Source organism: Cricetulus griseus, chromosome 3, assembly GCF_003668045.3.
Source record: "Cricetulus griseus strain 17A/GY chromosome 3, alternate assembly CriGri-PICRH-1.0, whole genome shotgun sequence".
NCBI lineage: Eukaryota > Metazoa > Chordata > Mammalia > Rodentia > Cricetidae > Cricetulus > Cricetulus griseus.
In genome coordinates this window covers 97,703,634-97,725,905 of record NC_048596.1, presented here as the reverse complement: position 1 = coordinate 97,725,905, position 22,272 = coordinate 97,703,634, and the positions used below count along the sequence as shown (strand labels likewise).

The 22,272-nt window shown below is 44.9% G+C and overlaps 1 protein-coding gene across 4 annotated transcripts in view; it reads left to right on the top strand.

Annotated features, from left to right (window-relative positions):
• The first annotated feature begins 4,877 nt into the window (after positions 1-4,877).
• Positions 4,878-22,272, top strand: part of Clpb (caseinolytic mitochondrial matrix peptidase chaperone subunit B) — a 124,317-nt gene continuing 106,922 nt past the window's right edge. For 2 of the 4 annotated variants that reach the window (XM_027407844.1, XM_027407842.1), the window contains exons 1-2: positions 4,953-5,355; positions 8,869-8,920. In XM_027407844.1, coding sequence (XP_027263645.1) covers positions 4,953-5,355; positions 8,869-8,920 — 455 coding nt within the window. Of the gene's footprint in view, positions 5,356-8,868; positions 8,921-22,272 lie in introns of all 4 variants that reach the window. The other 2 variants (XM_027407843.2, XM_027407840.2) reach the window with 2 other exon arrangements.

Below are 22,272 nucleotides of genomic sequence, written 5' to 3'. Positions count from 1 at the left end.
GGAGGTGATGGCACAGGCCTTTAGTCCCAATCAGTACCCAGGAGGCGGAAGTAAACAGATCTCTGAGTTCAAAGACAGCCTGGTCTACAGAGAGTTTCAGGACAGCCAGGGATACACAGAGAAATACTGTCTCGAAAAAACAAAAGAAGAAAACAACAATTTCCTTATTTTATGGGTGTACTAGTATAATTATAACTTAAAGTCCAATGTTTTGCTATGGTAAGTTAGCCTACCACTGAGCTTCTACCTTTTACACTGTCACTAGTGAGTATCTTTTTCTTCACAAGCTTGTCACACAGTTATTTTACACGCATGAAATATTTGTACACACAAGTATATAGAACTATTGTAGCAGGCCTCCAGACCTTAAGAGGCACAACTGACTCCATGATGGATGTATTGTTCTTAAAACTCAGCACCACCAGCCAAAATGAAAAAAAAAGAACATAATCCATCAAAGTCCATAGTTCTGGGAAAGTCTCTAAATATAGTAACCTTGCTCTTTGGCTTCTGTAGTTCTGCTTCTAGCTAACTGGTCTTGTTAACTAAAGTATGTCAACCCAGGATATGATTTTTGTGCTTAAAAGTTCACCCTGAGAAAGGGTTGGTGCTGTACTCTTGGGTCCTGAACACAGTTTTTATTGTCTTACATCCATGGCCAAGTAGTCTTCTCTGGTGGATACCCCACAACTCTATAATATATACAGTATGTATTTCCCAGTATGAAAAGTAAACTATGTTATATTTTTTATAGTTTTTGAAATAGTGTCATTGAAATATAAATCATTTCATACAATAAAGTTTACATCTAGGGGCTAGAGAGATGGCTCATTGGTTAAAAGCACTTGCTGTTTTTGCAAAAGGCCCAAGTTCTGTTCCCAGCACCCACATCGTAGCTCACAACTGTCTTTAACTCCATCTCCAGAGAATCTGATACCCTCTTCCAGCCTTTGGGACTCACTTTACATACCCACAAAGATACTCTCACATGTAACAAAAAAATAAGTTTCAAAGCCTTTTTTTAAATAAAATAAGTTTCACATTTAAAGTGTAAATTTTGAGGCAGGTGAGATGGCTTAGCAAGGAGAGGACAACCTAAGATCAACACCCAGATCTCAGGAGGTGGCAGGAGAGAAACAATTACTCTGAATTCCACATGCACACTGTGGTACATGGGCACCTGTACTCACAGGCACCATACAACACTCACAAGCACATGTGAGTGCTTGCAAACATAATAAGCAAGTAAGCTAAACAAAAAACCAAAGCTGTCTGTCTGTCTGTCTGTCTGTAGGCATGCATTTGGAAGTCTGAGGACAACTTGAGGAAGTTGACTTTTCCTTCCACTAAGTGAGTTCCACAGATTGAACTCAGGTGATAGTGTCAAGGGCCTTGAACTACTGTTCTGATCTCACTAGATCTGAAATCTGTCTCCCTCCCTCCAACATCAGATTAAGCAATATCTAACCAAAATATACCAGATTAAATTAGGTCAAATCATAGCCAACCACATCATACCATGTTACTGGGAACTGTCTCAAGATAGATCCACCAGTACTGCAGACATGGGGCCTGTGCCACCCACTTCCAATATCTGACCTGTCACCTGGCCCTCCATGTCCAGCAAGAGGGAGGGGTCAGAGGCCTTGGCTCCTCTTTTAGTTCTCCTTAGGCTGGGGCTGCTGCTTTGAGGGTTACCTAGTGCCTAAAATGGTTCCCCAGTTCACAGGATCCAAACCCCAGGGAAATGGGCACCCAACTCTGGTGCCTCCAACAGTGGTGCACACCCATCAGCCAGGCACACTTTTCCAGACCCTTTAGTCTTCACATAGCAGACCCTCGGGTTGGGGCAGAGGTTTCTGGGACACAAAACAATAGACTAAGATATAAATCAGGTGCTCTACACCATTGCACTATAACGTGCTGCTATGAAGAGGAAGCATGAGACCAGAGCTTAGTAGAACACTGCAAGACATGGCTAAAGGAGGGAGGGGACATTCAGACAATGGGGACTCTGGAACTTCATGCTCAAGAGAGCTACATAGTACAACAAAGATGCACCAGAAGCCATGTCACAACCAAGACAGTGAGAAGACAGCACATTTTACCCAACTAGCCATCGGTGGAAGGAAAACTGAAGCCTAAACCCACCCACCTGCCTATGGCTGGTATTAGCAAGCCTGGCATTGAGAAGCCAGTTTCTAATGCACCACTCATTTGGGGAAATGGCTTCTTCTTTTTTCTTAATTTTATGTGTACAAGTGTTTTGCCTGCATATCTATGTTTGAAAATAATATTCTTTTGGTTTTTGGGTTTTATTTTTCTAGACAGGGTTTCTCTGTAGCTTTGGAATCTATCCTGGAACTCACTTTGTAGACCAGGCTGGCCTGGAACTCACAGAGATCCGCCTGCCTCTGCCTCCAGAGTGCTGGATCTAAAGGCATGTGCCACCACTGCCTGGCAGAAAAGAATATTCAGAGGACCTAAGTTCCACTTCCAGTATCCACACCAGGAGGCTCATAACCACCTGCAACTCCAGATCCAGAGAAATGCAACACTTCTGGACTTTTTGGACACCTCCACACACATACACAAACATATATACATATGCATAATTAAAATAGTAATAAAAATTTTAAAACTAAAGAATATTGCCAGACTTTACAATCTGTCCTGATTGGCTAATTTTAAATTATCACAGAAAATGAAAGAAATAAAGAAATAATGACCAGGCTGCCTCCTGGTCATTAAGTGGCTTTTGTTCTAGTAAAAAAATTTACCAGGTGGGAAAAATTAAAAGATTTGCATAAGGGGGGTCGCTAGAGAGATGGCTCAGCAGTTAAGAGTACTGACTGCTCTTCCAGAGGATCAGGGTTCAATTCCCAGCACCCACATGACAGTTCACAACTGTAACTCTAGTTCCAGGGGATCCGACACCCTCACACAGATATACAAGCAGGCAAAAACCAATAACATAAAATAAAAATAAATAAATGTTTTAAAAAGATTTGCATAAAAGTTTTACAAGGTAGGAGAACTCTATGGCATTTTGACCCTTGTGCTGGGGAGGTCAGAAGACATGTGGGTGCTAGGAACTCAGCTTGGGGCCTCTGCAAGAGCAATAGTGCTCTTAACCTCTAAGCCATCTCTACACACAAACACAGACACACACCTAGTGGTAGCTGCTTCCTCTTCATATTTATTTACTTACTTACTTACTTACTTACTTACTTACTTACTTACTTACTTACTTATTGCAACAATGTCTCACTGTGTAGCTCTGGCTGTCCTGGAATTCACTCTATAGACCAGGTTGGCCTTTTACTCACAAAGATCCACCTGCCTATGCCTCCTGAGTGCTGAGACCAAAAGCACGCATCACTATACCCAGCCCCAACAGCTTCTTAAAGCGTTAAATGGAAACATCCCACACTGTTAAAATCCAGCAGTTTTTCTCTAGTATTTTTCCAAGAAAATGGAAACATTGGTCTAAACCAAGACTGTCTCAGAAGAGTTTACATCAGACAAACCAGGACACAAGGGACAACCACTGTATTCCCTCACCTGTAGGGACAAACAACTTGGCAATGGGAGGAGCAGGAACCTGCTAACTGTGACATCGGGTGGACCTGGGGACCTTTCTCTGTTAGGTGGCAGAATCCAGGCTGAAGGATACACACTGTATGCCTCTTTTAAGATTCAGCTCTCTGAGCAGGTTGGGCTAAACTAAAGCATAGAGGTCCCAACTAGCTGGCATGAGGGAGAACACTTGGGAAGGGGACAGATTTCTTCCAGGGCCATGCAAATACTTAACTTATTTTTTGGTGGGTGTCATAAAGACTCTGGCCTTGTCAGAACACATCTGAAGGCACTTCTGAAATGGGCTCATTTAATTGTGTTTAACTTTTGAATTATGAAGTTGGTTAAAAAAAAAAAAAAAACAAGGACTGGACAGTGGTGGCTCACGCCTTTAATCCCAGCACTCTGGAGGCAGAGGCAGAGGCAGGTGGATCTTTGTGAGTTCAAGACCAGCCTGGTCTACAAGAGCTAGTTCCAGGACAGCCTCCAAAGCCACAGAAAAACTCTGTCTCAAAAAACCAAAAAACAAACAAACAAAAAAAGATCATGACCTTTTGAGAGAAGTCTCTCTACCTAGCCCTGACTATCCTGGAACTCACTATGTAGACCAGAGTGACCTTGAGCTCACAGATGGCTGCTTGAGCCACTATACCCAACCCTAGCCATCTTTTTTGAAAAGTCTTACCAACCTGAAACAAAGGTAGGGAGGGGTACAAGTTACTTAGCAAGTATCCATCAAAGATACATTTATGTTTTGTTTTTGTTTCTGTTTAACAGTCCTAGCTGTTCTGGAACTCACTTTGTAGACCAGGCTGGCCTCGAATTCACAGAGATATGCCTGCCTCTGCCTCCCAGTGCTGGGATTAAAGGCGTGCGCCACCACCGGGCGCCGAAGGAACAATTTTTATTTTAACACTAATGAGAAATTGTGTTGTGTGTTTCAGCTAGGGAACTGGTTCTAGGATTCTGATATATCTTGTTTTGATAGTTTACACAGCCGAGGATGACCTAGACCAAGATGACCTTGAATTCCTATCTCCCAAATTCCCACCTTCCAAAAACAGGGATTAAAATTCTGTTACACACACATTTGGCTCTGGAATCCTGAATTCTAATTGCTCTGCCCCTCACCCGAACTTCATTTCCCAACATTCTCCTAAGTTAGCGGCCATTGTGACGTCATCCCACAGCCCTTAGGGAAATGTAGTCTGTTCATTCTCCAGTTAGGAGAAGATCTGGGGCCGTGGACTACCACTTCCGTGAGGTAGTGCGCAGTCCCACCCCATAAGCGGCGTCTTCGAACGCGCCGCGGCAGCCATGTTGATCGTGGCTAGCACAGGGGCCGGCACCAGGGGATTATAGAAGCAGGTGTCATGATGTTGTCCGCGGTGTTGAGGAGAACCGCGCCGGCGCCGCGGCTCTTCGTAGGGTTACTCAAGTCTCCCTCGCTCCAAAGACCTGGAAGTGCTTATGGCCGGAGCGTAACCATTGGAGACCGCGGAGAGCCGCAGCGGCTGAGAGCTGCCGCCTGGGTGCGCCCTGGAGTATCTTCTATCTTATTCCCTGGACGGGGGGCAGCCACCGGGGGGCGCCATGGAGAAAGCACGGAGAGTTCATGCCTGGCTGCCGCCTTCTGGGGACACGGCCCTAGCCCCGAAGAAACACTCCAGGGACAGGACAGCTGGAATGGGGTCCCCAACAAGGCGGGACTGGGCATGTGGGCCTTGGCCACGGCGCTGGTGGTTCATTGCTACAACAAGAGTCCTTCCAACAAGGGTGATTATGGGGCCAGTTTGGGTTCGAGGGAGAGCTGGGGGGAGGGGGGGTAGGTCCTGACCCCTTTGGAGGGTTAAAGTTGTTTGTAAATTTGGACCCGCATAACCTTACCTTTGGAGACAAACAGGTACTTTGTGCTGCCAGGGCAACATGTTGCCTTGGAAAGCTCACTGCTTGGAATTACATAACTTCCCATTGTAAGTCTAGTCCCCTCTTCGGGCATCAGTTTGTGTATCTGTGTAATGGGGGCATTGGAGTGACTAATTACAGCTGGTGCTTTTATATGCCAGTATTGTATCGGGTCCATTAGTCTTTGAAGAGGTCTCCAGAAATCCCCAGCAACTTTAGGGACAACCTTTACATGTTTGCCTGCATACAAAGGCCCGAGGAAGGACACTTGGTTCTGGTGCCCCCATGACTCCCACGCTCCTCTCTAGTCTTAGTTTCCCCGCTATATAGTGAAGGCAATTTCTCAGTACTCTGTTAAGACTGGCCTTTTGACCTCTTGGAGTTCAGATTGTGTTCAGCAGTTCCTTAGTGTTTGCTATGCTTAGTGTCATGCTTAAGGTGAGCTGGACATTGGGGGTGGGCTGGGGGTGGAGCCTGGGGGGGACAGGGAGTTGGCAGAAGGAAGGTAGCTCTCTGGAGACTTAGAGCAGTAAGAGGGATAGGATAGGAGGTGGAGGTAGCTAACCCCATTGGTATTTTACCTGGAGGAGTGGCCTGACTGAGCCCAACCTCTCAGGTTCTCAGTTGCTGGTGAGGAACTTGTTAAGTTTGGCTCTGGTGGGTTCCATACACCTCAAACTCTGAGATTGTTGAACAAGGTTGTAGACTGCCTTGACTTTCGTTTGTTTGTTCAGTAGGATGTGGCCACCCGAAAAGAAAGGGCTTTGGATGAGAAGTGAGGATACCAAGGATCTTGTTTTGTACTGTCTAACTCAGTTTTTGAAGCTGGACTCTTGTTCTTCGCTGGTCCTCGGTTTCCTTTCTACTGATGAGGGTACTGAAATATGACCCTTATAGCAACGATTATATGATTTGCAGCTTATGTATGCATGGAGGTGGTGTTTTCTCTACTTAGCTTGGAGCTAGGTGTGCAAAAAGTCCCAGCTTAAAACTAAGCCAGTTAAGGCAGTTCACCATGCAGGGTTAGTGAACATTACAGAGGATCGGAGAGCTAGTGGGGTCAGCATAGCCTTCCTGAAGGATTGGCAGTCCTTAGAAGACGGGGAGTTTGAACTTGAAATCTGAAGGATAACACAGGAAATGCAAGTTTGTGTGTGTGTGGGGGGGTGACCTTGTACATCCCATGACGACCAGGCCTGCCTCTTACCTTTATTTTATTAGTATTTCCCTAATACTAAACATCTCTCCACAAGTGTGTGGATCCTGGAAGGAGACTAATTAACAAATGTGTCTTGGGTTGGGTTGTATTCCATACCAGGACTTCAGCCAGCTTGGTGTGGAGGGGCTAGCAGTTTGGCCGGTGAGGATAGAAGACAAGGTCTTTAGAATGAGTCAAGAGAAGATGAGATGGACCCTGCATAGCAGGCAGGGGTGTTTGGAATTCTGTAAGCAGTTTAGAGCCATGAAGGCTCATGGCCAAAGATTGCCCAGCAGCCATTGTGTTTGGAAGAACAGGAGAAATTTGTCTGAAATCTAGCCCGAGAGGTTCCTGGGGGGCCTTAGGCTGGACTTTATGGCATGTGATTTCAGTGATGTCTACATAAAAAAATGGCTCAAACTATGGCCGGTTCCCCTTCTGACTTGCCTGATAAGGAATTTTGAGCAGAGTCCCTTAATTCTAAGTTCTGAGAAACGGGTCCCTTCAGGAGCCAAGATGAATTCTGCTGTAGGTAGTGGAAAGCCAAGGAAAGTTTGTGAGTCCAGAGTGCCCCACGCTAAATCTCAGCTCATTCCTCCCTCCCTTGGTGACCTTGGAGAAAGAAAGAGGGTTGATAAGTATAAGGAATGATGTTCCTCTCTCAACTGGAGATTGTCTGGGCACAATTAGGTGTATGGATGAGAACAATCCTTAAGAATTAGGCATGACGCCGGTCGTTGGTGGCGCACACCTTTAATCCCAGCACTTGGGAGGCAGAGGCAGGCCGCTCTCAGTGAGTTCGAAGCCAGCCTGGTCTACAGAGCGAGTGCCAGGATAGGCTCCAAAGCTACACAGAGAAACCCTGTCTCGAAAAACCAAGAAAAAGAAAAAAGAAAGAAAGAAAGAAAGTAGGCATGATGGCACACACCTTTAATCCCAGCACTAGAGACTGAAGCAGGTAGATCTCTATGAGTTCCAGGACTGCCTGGGCTACGTAGTGAGCTCTTATCTCAAAAAGCAAACAAACTAAAAAACAGAATCCCTAAGGTAAGTAGGACAGACCTAGTCATAGGTTAGGTGGAATGGAGGCCCCAAGCTCTGAAAAGAACTGGTATCACTGGGCATGATGGTACACACCTTTAATCCTAGCACTCAGGAGGCAGAGGCAGGTGGATCTCTGTGAGTTCGAGGCCAGCCTAGTCTACAGAGTTCCAGGACAGTTAATCTACAAAAAGGAACCTTCTCTCAAAAAATAAAAAACAAGCCAGGCTTGGTGGCTCACACCTTAATCCCAGTACTCAGGAGGCCGAGGCAGGCGATCTCTTTGAATTCGAGGCCAGCCTGGTCTCCAGAGCGAGTTCCAAGAAAGCCTCCAAACCTGTCTCAAAAAATAAAAACAATAAAAATTTTAAAAAAAAGATAAAAACTAGTTAATTCAGGTGATGAGGCTGGTGTCTGATCCCTCCTCATATAAGCTGCAGCTCAGGAGTTTAGATGAGTTGGACAGGTCACAGTGCTGGGACTGGAGCTGGGCTCAGCTTGCCTCTGACTCCAGTGACTTCTCTTAAATTTACCAAGTGGGTCTCATGGCTACTGAATGCTGAGGGCTGGGGAGGATTCAGCCTAGTGGTAAGCAGTATAGCCCAGAACCAGGCTGGGTGTAGAGTGCCAACTGTGCCTTTGCCGTTGATTTGTGAGTTTTCCCAAGTGGCCACAAGGTGGTGCCAACAACCAGGCCAGGCTTCAGTTGTTTGAGTCTCCCTTCTCTGGGCTTGCACCACGGATTTTGGAGACTTTTCTTTTAAATCTTGTAAGGTTGGCAAGAATTATTGTCTGCTGAATACCATGGAAGTTGGTTGAGGAGGAAGGGCTGCAGCAGCCACACAGAGTAACAGCAGAGTGGGTTGGATCCCAGTATCCATGACTTCTGATTGAGGTTCTTTCCATTCTTAGGGAGGCCCACATACCTGAGCCTTAGTGCTTGGGAATGGTGGGGGAATTGGCACAGCATCTGCCTGCATCCCCAAAGCAGAAGCGGGGTGGATTTTACCAGGGGAAGGGGTTTGGTTGGTCTTCTCGTGCCAGTCTTTCACTTTGAGGAACTTTCACTGACTTACTGGGGCTTTTCTCAGCTCTGAGAAGTAGGTCCTGGCCAGGGGTCTGACCAGTACCCCATCTCTTTTCAGATGCAGCTCTGATGGAAGCTGCCCGTGCCAACAATGAGCAGGAAGTCAGAAGGTGAGTGTCTGGGCCTTGCTGTCTTATACAGAAGGGCTGAATAGAGTGTGGTGACTCTGCCTTAGAGAAAAATCTCTCCCTGCCCTGGACGTGTTTCCCAAGGGTTCCTCGTAGCCACAGTCGCAGGCTCCCCTGGCACAGATCAGACTTCACTATTGTAGGTATGGATGAGGGCCCCCAAACATCCCTAAGTGTTCAGTGGCAATGACTTAGAGTCCATGGACCTGTGAATCTTCCAGTTAATTCTTGTTCCTCTGTGGAAGTGACCATGTATTAATGTTTGCTGCCTGGACCTAGTGTAGATGATCATCCTTGGAAAAGTTTGGGGTTTAGGAACTCTTTGTGCCCAAGGGTCCTGGGTGATTAAGAAGGCCTGCTTACAGGGCTGAGACATTGCTGGACTCTGCCAGAGGCAGACTGTAATTCTTCAGCTTTATTGGCTCACCTAGCTCTCCTGTGCTTCTCAAATTGAGGGAGGTTAATTTTGGCACAGAGGCTGACCCCTTGAGCAGGGGAAGACTCATCTTGAGCTGGGAAGCCTTGAGCTAGTACCATGGACAGGGCAGAGTGTTCATCTAGGATGGATGCTGAGAGTGCGGTCCAGCTAAAGTATCAGTTACGGGCTGGTATTTAGAGACAGTATTCATTCCTCTTGGGCCTCACCTTGGCCCTATTGCCCTTCAAAAAGATCTAAGTGGCCATGGGACCCTCTCTTTCCTCACATATCTTTCTTAATAATTTATTTAACTTTATTTTATGTGCATTGGTGTGAAGGTATCAGGTCCCCTGGAACTGAAGTTACAGACAAATAACTGGAACTGGAGTTATACAGACAGTGAGCTGCCTGCCATGTGGGTGCTAGGAATTGAACCCTGGGTCCTCTGGAAGAGTAGCTCGTGCTGTTAACTGCTGAATGCTCCCCCCTCCCCTTTTTTTGTCTTTGCCATGCTGGATTTGAACAGGTCTTATACATACTTGGCAATTGCTGTGCTAATGAGCTCCTTCTCTAGCCCTTAGTTTTGTTTTCTTTTTTAAAGGTTTCATTTTTACTTATTTATTTATTTATTTTTGAGACATTTTCTCTCTATGCATTCCTGGCTGCCCTGGAACTCACTTAGTAGACCAGACTAATCTCAAACTCACAGAGCTCTTCCTACCTTTGCCTTCCAGTACCAGGATTAAAGGCATATGCCACCATGACTAGCCAATTTTATTTTCATTTTATGTGTATGGGCATTCTGCCCACAGGTATTTCTGTGCATCATATCCCTGCAGTGCTCCTGGCAAGAAGAGGGCATTAGATCTTCTAGAACTGGAGTCACAGAGGGTTGGAAGCTGATGTGTGGATGCTAGGAATGGAACTCATGTCTCTTAAAAGAGCAGCCAGTGCTCTTAACCTTGGAGCCCCATAGCCCTTGTTTTTTTGAGACTAGATTTTATTATGTAACCCAGGTTGGCTTTGAACTTTCAGTCTTCTTGCCTCAGCTTCCTAAGTGCTGGGATTATAGGTATAAGCAACCATGCCTGGTGTTATGTTCACATTTTAGACAGGAAGTCAGTGTTTGGGGTAGTTATCCCTGCATATCCTCGGTGCTCTTCCCCACTCCAGATGCTTGAACATATAAGAAAGTGTGAAAAGGCAGCCACGGCTCCACCAAGACTTACTGCTTTGATTCCCTTTCATTTTATCTGCGGCATTATTATTGATTCTCAAGGGTGCTTTTGAGTATTAATGTTCACGGCTTAGTTTTTAATAAACCACTTTTGGAAGTATGGGCTGGGAGTTGTTTTGTAGCCAAATAAATATGATGGAGCAATAGTTTAATAAACATGTGATGATGCATCTTAAAAACCAAGCGCAGATGTCATCTTGTTGTTATAAGGGCCATTCATAACTGCAGCTGCATGCGGCATCTTCATGCCCCAGCCACGTGCCTTGCTTTCTAGAGCCTTATTACAGAGAAGCGAGGAGTAGAAACTGGCTTACTGACCCTGGAATCACCTGTGCTTCCCACCCCCAAGCCCAATATAGGCAGCAGGTTTGCCGAACTGAGGAGGCTGACTCTAGCTTATTTTAGCAAGACCCACTCCAAGGGTTGATAATTTTAGCTCTGAAATTTATGGGTTTTTTTTTGTTTTTCGAGGCAAGGTTTCATGTATCCAGGTTGGCCTCAAACTCACTATGTAGCCAAGGATGACGTTTAACTTCTGATCCTTCTTTCTGCCTCTACCTTCTGAATGATGTGATCACAAGTGTGTACCACTGTGATTGATTTTATATGGTGCTGATGGTTGAACCTAGGACTTTGTGCACCTACCAGATGGAGTTTGTTGTTGTTGTCTGATTTGGGGGTTTGGTTTTTTGTTTTTGAGGTATTTCTTGCTATTTGGTCCAGAAAGGGATCTAAAACTCATGATCTTCCTGTCTTAGCCTCCCAAGTGTGTGATTATAGGCAGGTGCTACTATGTCGGCAAATACCCTCCCTCCCTCTTCCTGCCCCTGTTTCCCTAGTACGTCAATTATGTATTCATACACCCTGTCAAATATATTTATATTTTTAAAGATCTTTTTTAAATTATGTGTATGTGAAGGGGAAGAAGGGTATGCCCCGTGTGTGCAGGTGCTCACAGAAGCCAGAAGAGGGTGTCAGATCCCCTGATGCTGGAGTTACAGACAGTTGTGAACAGCCTGAAGAGCAGTATGTGCTTTTCACCACTGAGTTATCTCTCCAGTCTCTAAATACATATTTTTGTAATGGCAACTAAATACCTGCCAGCTCTGGATTATGGTCCTGTTTACTGCTTTGTGAGAATTTGGCTAATTGTGTGTAGGGTGGCTGCTTGATCAAAAGGACAAGCCAGGACCTACCATTTGCCACACATTATTCTTTTTTTTTTTTTTTACATTTTATTTATTAATTTTGTGTGCTTGTGTCTGGGCACACTGGTGGGCAGTATATATGTGGAGGTTAGAAGATTACCAGTGGGAGTTAGTTCTTTCCTTCTCCGGCTGTGCCGGGGATTAAACTCAGGTCCTCAGACTGGGTGGCAGACATTTTTTACCTGCTGAGCCATCTCACTGGCTTCATCTTATTATTTGTATTAAGGAGTTTGAGCTGGTCATACTGGCTCAAGCCTGTAATCCTAGCATTTAGGGTGAAGCAGGAAACTAACTCTCCAGCTCAAGGCTAGTGAGTTAGAGGTTAGCAAGACCAACTTAATAAACAAAATAAAACAACAAAAGCAAACAGAACACCAAAACAACAAAAGTTTGTGAACTACCCTTCATCTTGAGTCATTCAGTTGTATGCCTTCCCCAGGGGCAAGGCCAGTCTTCTGTCCCTCTCTCTCACCTATTCCTATTCCCCAGAGCACGATGTAACTGACCTGAATACAACAGAAGCAGGCAGTCCAGAGGCCTGTCTGTTCCAGTCTTCCACTGGCACACAGGAAGGCTGGGCTCTTCCTCTTTCCTTCCCCTTCCCTGTGCAGCAGCCATTTCCTCCTTTCTCCTTGAAGCACTTAAACTTTGTAAGGTCACCCAACTCCCACTCAAGTAGGAGGCTGCCCCTGCCCTTCGTGGCAGCTGTGAGAGCAGGTAACCCCTCCTCAGCCCAGCCCCTCCCAGAGCCTGGCTTCTACACTGAGCCACTCACCCAAGACCAAGGGCACTGGACAGACTGCAACACATCTGTCTGGGCTCAGGCAGAACCATGTGGACCTATCAAGCTAGGGACAGGATTGAGAAACCTGTTCTCTACTGGAGATCATGTTTCCTTGAGATCACATGGCTGATAGACAGCATCCTTCCTGTCTTTTCCCTTCACTGGACTGAGACCCTGGCCTCTGTGAATGTGTTCCCAATTTAGTCCTTCATCAGCCCAGTCAGTCTCAGATGAAGAGAGGCCGGTAGCAAAAGCTTTGGACCTCTAATGTCTGGCTGCTCTTTCTTTTCACAGTTCCTGTGTTCATTTGACAAACAATTTGAGTACTTTCCATTTGCTGGGTCCTTTGACACAGGCATGACTCCTTCCTTTGATGCAAAAGATGTGGAGCTGGGTATGGCTGTTACCATTTGTAATCCCAGAACTCTAAAGGCAAGAGGTTGATGAATTTGAAACCGATGAATTTGAAACCAACCTGGACTACAGAGTGATGACCCTGTGTTGAGAGGGAGAAGCAGTGACTATGGCTGGACTCTAGAGAGCAAGGATGGATGGTTTGAAATGAAATTGGATAGCTCTCAGTGAAGGGACCAGCTTCCCTTTCGGCAGCCATAACAGCCGAACACGTGCTTGCCATAACCTTGCCTTGGTCACTTAGAGATCAGATGCCTGCCTTGTGACAAGGAACCAATCAGAAGTTAGTTAGTCACTAGAAAATCAGATGCCTGTCTCATGACAAGGAACCAATCAGAAGTTAGTTAGTCACTAGAAAGTCAGATGCCTGTCTCGTGACAAGGAACCAATCAGAAGTTAGCTGGTGGCACTATGCTTTACAACCCTGGGTGTACTTTATGGACAAGCGCACAGCAATGATGCACAAAGCATAACAACCACCCTGGGAGGGCCTATGGGCCATAACAACCAGTTGGCCAGTCAACACAGGGCAAGCCCTCCAAGCCTGGAGGCACACCAATCGTGAGCCTGTGCGTACCCCTAGACACTCCCCTTATGCTGTCCTATAAGATCTCTCAGGAGGCCCTAGGAGCTGTCTTTTGCTAGCCATCCGCCATGGCGGATGGATGAAAGACCCAAGCTAACATGGGGTTAGCTCGTTAAATTACAATAAAGCCTCATGCAGTTTGCAGCAAGCTCTCGAATCCACCTGGTGATTGGGGTGACCGCAGTCGTGGCCTGGGACCCCGGATACTTGAGTTTTCCGGGGGTCTAACATTTGGGGGCTCGTCCGTGATTTTCGACCACCCCTCACCTGAGTGGATTCGATCTTGGAGGTAAGATGATTCGAGCTCGCAACTTATATGTTCAATGTTATATGTTTGCTTGTTTTTGTTGGTTTGGTGCCACTTGAATTTGCTCTTTTGTTGATCTGAGCCTGTGCAGGACTCGTGATTTGTAATTTGGACTTCAGGGGGAAATAGACATATTTCGAGACCCTGAAGTCCCGCCCTGGATGAAAGTCCGAGGGTTATTTGAATTGAACCATAGGGTAAGCAGATGTGCGCAGAAATAGACGTATTTCTGGAACCCTTGGTTCCGCCCTGGACAAAAGTCCAAGGGTTGTTTGTAATTTTGGATTGGGGCACCATTTCTTTGCCTCTCGGTTTGTCCTGTCTGATGTCCTGTTTTGCTGTTGGTGTCTGTTAAGCCTGGAGGAATGGAATGGGCTGGGTGACTGAACAGTTGAGCAACAGGTTTGTTATCTGTTATCTGATCTGTTGCAGCCCACGCCCTAACTGCCTGCTTGTGTGTCATTTTACTATTTCTGTTAATTTTGTGGATGTGGAGGTCCTATGTTGGGGTTTCTGGCGACATCTGTGAGTAGGCCTACAAGAATTGTTTAGGTTCGGGCGGCAGCCTTCCGAAATCTATAGGGGAGACTTGGTTTCGAACCAAGTTGATCTCCATGGGGCTAGCCATCTAAAATTCCGAATAGGACCCTAGTTTGTGTTAAACACCTCTTTCTGTCCCTACTGCCCACGTACATGGCATGCATGAGTCAGGGGTCTTTTCTTGGTGCTCTGAGCACGTGGCGCCACCTCAACTGTGATCGGCAGATGCTCCCGGAGGACAAACTGCTGCTCTGAGGACCCAGGAGGTACGAACGGAGACCAAGGACTTGGATGCTCCTCAGTTAGCGGTGATTGTAGCCGCCGGGTTCTGCCACCTGTCTTCCTGGTGCCATTGCCTTATAAGCGGCGCGGGCAGATTGGGTTGGCGTCTGTTCTTTCCTGTTTATTCTGTGTTATCATCATTGGTTTTCAATTCAGGATCCACCACGCCACCCCCTTTCTATCCCCACCTGCAGGTCTGTGAGGCATGCCAAGTGGGGCTATTTCTGCCCCAGCTGCCGTCCTGCCTGCTGCGGGAGTTTCCCTGCTCTGAGGGAACATGGCTGCAAGGCCGCCATCTGCCTGGCTGCCCGTCTTTCTGTGCTCCACACACATGGTATGCAGGGGGGCCAAGGGAGTCTTTTTCCCACCCCTACATTGGCTGAGGGTCTGGGGTTACCAGCAGCACCCCCACCCCAGGTCTCTCTGCCTTGAGCACATGGAGCTGGAGCGTATGAACTTATCTGGCCTGATCCAGACTTCTAAAAAAACGGCCTTAAAGTTATTAAGAACTATGAAAAGGGACTTTGATAAAAATTTTTATGTTGACTGGAAAATGAGGGAAAATGTAGGAGACTTAAATAATAGAGAAAGGAAAAAGGAAATTTGTCTAAGAATGTCTAAGAAAATCAGAGAAATGAACTAAAAGTGTATAAAGTTATAGAAAGTTAAAGCAAGTCGTAGAAGGTCAAAGAAAAGGTTGTTAAAAGAGAAAAATGTAAACTGTTTGCTATGGTTTCTCATGTCTACAAATAGTAAATTTTAAAAATGGTAATATAAGTTAAAATTTTAACCATATTAAGCTACTTCTGTTTAAAAAGTCCTGTTTATTTCTCAAGTAATTTATGTATACATGTTTTAAAATGTTCTATTTCCTGGTATAACCTAAGTTCTGTTACAAGCATGTTAAGCAAAGGGTGCAAGTTACGGCCATTTTGTAACCAGCCACATGGCAAACTGGTCACATGGCTGACTGGTAGCCATTTTGCTGAAGTTAAAAAAGGATACTTAAACCGCCATCTTGACTAAAGGTGGCCGCATGGAAATTAGAGGTACCATCTTAGAAACAAGTTTTTTAGTTAAGATTTAAAATATTAATGCTTCTATATATTACAGAAGACATTAAGGGAATTTAAATTTCTTCTTAAAACCAGTTTTTTTAATGTTTGTTTTTATTAATATGTGTACTTAAAGAGCTTCAATTTAGAATAATTTTTAAGCAAAGCCTGACAATGTAAAGTTCTTGTTTTATAAAAGCTGCTAATCTATTTTAAGATGTTACAGTTTGTTTTCAGAAGTTAAGTTTAGGGCATTGATGGCATACGCCTTTAATCTCTACACTCGGGAGACAGAGGCAGATGGATCTTTATGAGTTCAAGGCCTGCCTGGTCACAGATTGAATTCCAAGACAGGCTCCAAAGCCACAGAAAAACTCTGTCTCATTTGAGCAAGCAGCTAAAATATGTACATGTAGCTACTGTTTAAGGAATATAAGGTAGGTCTATGCAGTTTTAAGTTCAGCTGTGCTAAGTTTCAAACATTTTACTAAGTTAAACCTAGTTACAGTCAGACTGGAAATTAATTACAGAAATAAGACCTTACCTAGCCACCTATATGCTTCTTGTGTGCTTAAGGCAAGTAACTAAAACAGACAAACAGACCTCTAATGCTTCAGAGATCTACAGAATATGGCATTTAAATTGTTATCTTTAAAGTTTATAATGTCAGACAGACTGCCAGATCCTGACAGTGACCCAAAGCCTACAAAGAAGATTATGAGGCACCTCAGTTCCTGCACCTGGACCAGTGAGCGAGATGCTCAGATGTGATACCTGCCGCCTGCCAGAACCTGGCCGAGACTGTGGACAAAGCTGCTGGACACTGGAAAATTGATTGCACCCCCTTTGCCTAGACAAAACAAGGTCAGTCTTTTCCATGTCCCTCTTCCACAGAGAGGAAAATAAAACCTCTCACCTTATAGGCCTGGTGAAGATTTCTGGTCTTTGAGACACCTGCCTCCAACGGTAATGGAGAAACTTGGGTATGGCTAACTGTATATGGACTGGCTTCTGTCACTTTTTAGTAGATTCGGATAAAATATACCTTTCTCAGATCTCTAAAATATTAATGGTTGTCAACTTGGCAGCATTAGGCAGTCAGATCCACTATAGACTAGTCAGTATGTTAGCTGATAAAATAGTGACTATCTACTGTTCAGGCACAAGCTCAAGGTTTTTAAGTTTATTTTAGTTGTCATCTAAGTACAAACTTAAAGGGCTTTTCATCAGGCCAAAGGCACCTCTGTCCAATCCATACCTGGCTCTCTGGACAGAAGAAAATTGTACATGCTTATAGCCCAAATCTGTAGTTTTTGCTAGGACTCAAAGTTATAAATATGTTCCTGCTATTTGAACAGATATCCAGATATCTGCTTTTTCTGCACTATGGTCTTCATTAAATAAGTTTTAACCTCTTTTCCTAGTTTAACCATGTCTTAAACAGGTTTCTGCTTCTGACAGACATCTGAGTATCAGTTGCTGACTACAGGCTGTTCTAAGTAGACTGCGAGCCCTAGACTTGCTGTGGATGTGAACCAGTCCAGCTGATGTGGACAACCCCTGTCTCTGCAACAGAGTCTACCAAAAGCCCCTGATGGATTCCCCATTGCCTAAATTCCTTTTTTGCTTTTGACTAGCATTTCAACTTTCTGGGGTCCCTAACTTCGTCCCAAAGTCAGCAGGAAGTAGTTTGGGAAAGAATTCGCCGCCCATTTTCCCTGGTGAAAATGCTAAGTCAGGAGGGACTCCCTTGCATGGGGATGCCAATATCTATCACTCCCTGGTGGGGACACTAGAGAGACAGCAATTCCATGATTGGAATTTCCAAAAAAGAAAATGGGGGAATGAAGGGACCAGCTTCCCTTTCAGCAGCCATAACAGCCCAACACATGCTTGCCATAACCTTGCCTTGGTCACTTAGAGGTCAGATGCCTGCCTTGTGACAAGGAACCAATCAGAAGTTAGTTAGTCACTAGAAAGTCAGATGCCTGTCTCGTGACAAGGAACCAATCAGAAGTTAGCTGGTGGCACTATGCTTTACAACCCTGGGTGTGCTTTATGGACAAGCGCACAGCAATGATGCACAAAGCATAACAACCACCCTGGGAGGGCCTATGGGCCATAACAACCAGTTGGCCAATCAACACAGGGCAAGCCCTCCAAGCCTGGAGGCACACCAATCGTGAGCCTGTGCGTACCCCTAGACACTCCCCTTATGCTGTCCTATAAGATCTCTCAGGAGGCCCTAGGAGCTGTCTTTTGCTAGCCATCCGCCATGGCGGATGGATGAAAGACCCAAGCTAACATGGGGTTAGCTCGTTAAATTACAATAAAGCCTCATGCAGTTTGCAGCAAGCTCTCGAATCCACCTGGTGATTGGGGTGACCGCAGTCGTGGCCTGGGACCCCGGATACTTGAGTTTTCCGGGGGTCTAACATAAGGAAGGACCATACCGCATTGGACTTTTTAAAGCCAGTGTGTATATAAAAGGCAAAAATGCAAACGGACATGCTTGTAGATTATAATTTTTAAAGTTTTTAGTACTTAGTGGAAAACATGGTGGTGGACAGCTATAGTAGTATGGGAAGACTAGTTAAAACATGGCTGTAAACTGAATATAGGTTACTGGCAGAGCACTTGCCTAGCTTCTGTAAACTGGATTCAATGCCTGCACCAAAAAAGAAAAGAAAAGCAACTGAAAGAGTCCAAACTGAAGGTGTGTGGGGGTTGGGCTAAAATGTTAGTAGCACAGATGGGGAGAGGTAGCTGGACTAGCCTGTAAGGGTTAGACCAGTGCTCGTGCCTGATTCAGAGTCTGATACACAGTACATATTCAATAGATGAATTCGGAATGAATGAAGAGAACTAGGTGTGTTTAATTCAGAAAGGAAATGCTAGCAAATTTTTGTTTTTCTGGTTGGAGCTCGTGTGTAGATGCTGTTGCCACACACTGAAAAGAGGATTTGGAGGAATTGAGAGTTGTGTGGGGGTGTGTGGTTTGTTTGTTTTGTTTTTCAAGACAGTCTCTACTATGTAGTCTGTTTGTCCTAGAACTCACACTGTAGACCGGGCTGGCCTTTAATTCACAAGAATTCCACTTGACTCTGCCTCCGGAGTGGTAAGATTAAATGCATGCACCACTACACTGGCCCTTTTTTGTTGTTTGTTTGTTTTTTGGCTTATTTTTATGAATTTTAATTATGTGCAGAAGTATGGATGTGGAAGCCAGAGGTGTTGGATCCCCTGGTGCTGGAGGGTTTGAACCACCTGATGTGGGTTCTGGGTACTGAACTCAAGAGCCACGTATGCTCTTAACCACCAGGTCATCTCTGTAGCCCCAGAACATACTGGATTTAGCCAGATGTGCTGGCACATGCCTGTAATTCCCTACACTTGGGAGGAAGAGGCAGAACTCTTTGAGTTCAAGGCCAGCCCAATTTATGTAGCATTCCAGACCTTGTCTCTAATTAATAAACATGCTAGATTTATCAATTATCTGGAAATTCTTTTGACATGCTGTTTTGGTTTCTGATTTGATGGTTTTAGAAAAAGGATTAAACTGGTTTACTAGGTGGCTTTGGAAGAAAAATTGACAGTTCGGGAGAGAAAACAGGTTGGGCTTTGTTGAGAGTAAACAAGTTTATTCTAGCTTTGCACTGATGGTTGGTTTGGCTCTTGTCCCCTGATGCCCCAGCTCCAGGCATTTGCTGTCTGTGTGCCAGGATCAAGGTGTCCCGAATGTGTTTAGCTACAACATAGGTGAATGTTCTAAGAATTGATCTGGGGATTTTATCTAATTAACGAAAGTCCTGCCTGGTAAATACATTTGGCTGTCTCTGGGCCTTGGAGAGGCTGTCTGTGTATCGATCGCTGTATTTTTTTTTGGCTGGATGGGAAGATATTAATGATGGCATCAGAGCAACCAAAACATCCAGCTCTCTTAATTGGAAAATATGTAAATGTCTTGCAGTGGATTGAAACAAAATCTTTATCCCAAACCAGCAGAAGTCAAGGCCTGAACTACATCACTTTCTGTAATTTGATAGTTTGTGCTTCCTGAGGACTCCAGGTTTTTAAATGTAATCCTCACAGGTGTCCTGAATGTTAGTACTTTGAAAGGCAAAGTTATAGAAAGAATGCAAGAGTTACAGAATTAGAAGGCAGGCCTGGGGTCTGCTTTTGTCATACTTACTAACCAGCTGTGTGACATTAACATGTCACGACCTTGCTAGTAACACAGCCCCCTTCACAAATGACTCAGAAGTATAGGCTTCTTAAGGAAATCTCTCACAGCTGCCCACTTGGGAAGTAGCCTTTATTCTTATCTGACAGGCAGGGGTCTGTGAGGCTAAAAGCCAAAGAAAGGCTGGTCTGGGTTCCCATTTCCTCTTAGGAAGCTGACCACAGGGACAGTCATTTATGCCAGGCTTACTTAGAACCCACAGGTTCCTAAGGATAAGCTACCAAGGCTTTTCAGTCTCCTCAAGCTCTCCTGCCTGCCTAGATTCTGGCCATGCACTCCTCAAATGCTTCCTCTAGAAAGCTCACCCTGGCTAATAGCAGCCTTGTTCATTGGCTGTGAACTCTGTTTCACGCAGATAGTAAATACAGTGTGTGTCCCTTACGATAAGAAAACTCAGTGCTTATACACACACTCAGTCCCTTCTGGTGGCCTCCAGCCAGTGTACACTGTGATTTACACCAAGGCCTACATACATCCACAGCATGCGCTTTTTTTTTTTTTCCCAGTAGCTCATATTGAGTGCTCATCTTTCTTTCCAAATTATATGGATCTTAAAGTTGAGTGATTCACCTCCTTACCTTTTTTTTTTTTCCCCCAGTTACTTCATGTGTTTCTCTTCATCTGGCTGTGAACCCTGTCTGAATATACTAGATGGTACCTGCTTCTCCTGCCTTCACCTTAGCAAGTCACATGTGGCTGTCTGAGCACTCCAAGGAACAGAGTATAGAGTCTGGCCCTTTGATTGATTAGTTGATTAAAGTACTGTTTATTCTCCAAAGACTACCCAGTAGGAGAGCACAGCCCTGGGCAGCAGCTGGGCCAGGAGTCTCCATTCATGTGGATGGGGGGCCCTGCCAGCCTGCATAAGAATCCTTTCTGAGGCTGGGCTGAAACTTCCATCTCAATGGCCTTTTGTTTGAGGTTAGCACCCTGGCCTCCTGAGAAGGCTGTGTGTTTGACCAAGCTTTGCAGATGGACAGTGAGCAGGGACTGTGGTAAAGTACAATTAGAGGAGGCCCCTGGAATTCCCAGAAGTCAGGGCTTGGAATACAACAGGCAGGACAAGAGCTCCTCCTTGGCTGGTGAGTGCTAGGTCACAGTCCCAGCTTGGGTCAACCAGGATTTTAGGCCTGATTTTAGCCTCAGGTGCTCTATGCTCCTGGATTTTGATTAAACAAGCATCTACTCAAATTTACTTAGTCTTTCTCTCTCCCTCTCTTTTTAAATATAACCATATATCAGAAAATTCACCCCTTTCACATGTAAAATTCAGTAGCTTTAATACATTTGTAAGAGTACCATTAATATTGGTCTAATGCCAGAACATTTCATTACCCCTAGGGCCCCCCCACCATCTCATTAAGAATTATTTCCATCCTTCCTCTTCCCTACCCTTGGGCAACTGCTTGTCTGTTTCTTGTCTCTGGATTTGCCCATTCTAGACACTTTACATGAATGAGATTTCACAATCTGGATTTTGTATCTGACTTCTTCAGTTTAGCTTCTTTCCAAGGTTCACACGTGTTGTAGCACATTGTCAATATTTCATGCCTTTTAAAAGCTGAATAACATTCCACATACCCACATACCGTGAATTACATTTGATTAATCCATCCATCAGTTGACAGACATGTTTTCACAATGTGAAAATGATCGTCAGTTATGTTATTATGAATAAGGCTGATGTCCTTTTAAATTTTTTCCAACTGTATTAATCTCTTTATTCTTTGAATCATCTTCCCATAGTAACTATTTCCATGACGTGGTGTTCCTATAACACTTGACACAGTGAGCTGACACTGCTGGCTAGCTCTTCATGCGGTCCCAGCTCTGTCCTCTAGACTACCCACAAGGCTCCCTTTCCTTGTTCAGGTCTTTAAATGATGAGATAGTGCTACTAGGAGACAAATATTTGTAGGCCATGTCATTCTACCTAAGTCTGGCTCCCTAAGCTGTGGTTTCAAGTCACCATATCCTGGCCATTTTCTCATGAAAAGGCTGTGAACATTTAGTGTCCTCTCTGAATTCCAGTGTGGTATTATTATTGTTGTGAGGGGCACGGCAGTCATAGCCCTATTAGAGATGTTATACTTCTATTAATATGGCCAGAGCCTACATTAGCTTTCTTGCCTTTGTATCAGTGGATTCCTAGAATCTGTTAAGTTTTGATCAGGCTGAGGATCAGGACTGCTTGCACTCTGTAAACATTTGATTGTGTCTGTCTGTTTAGCTTGGTTTGGGGCAAAGGCACAGCCACTGA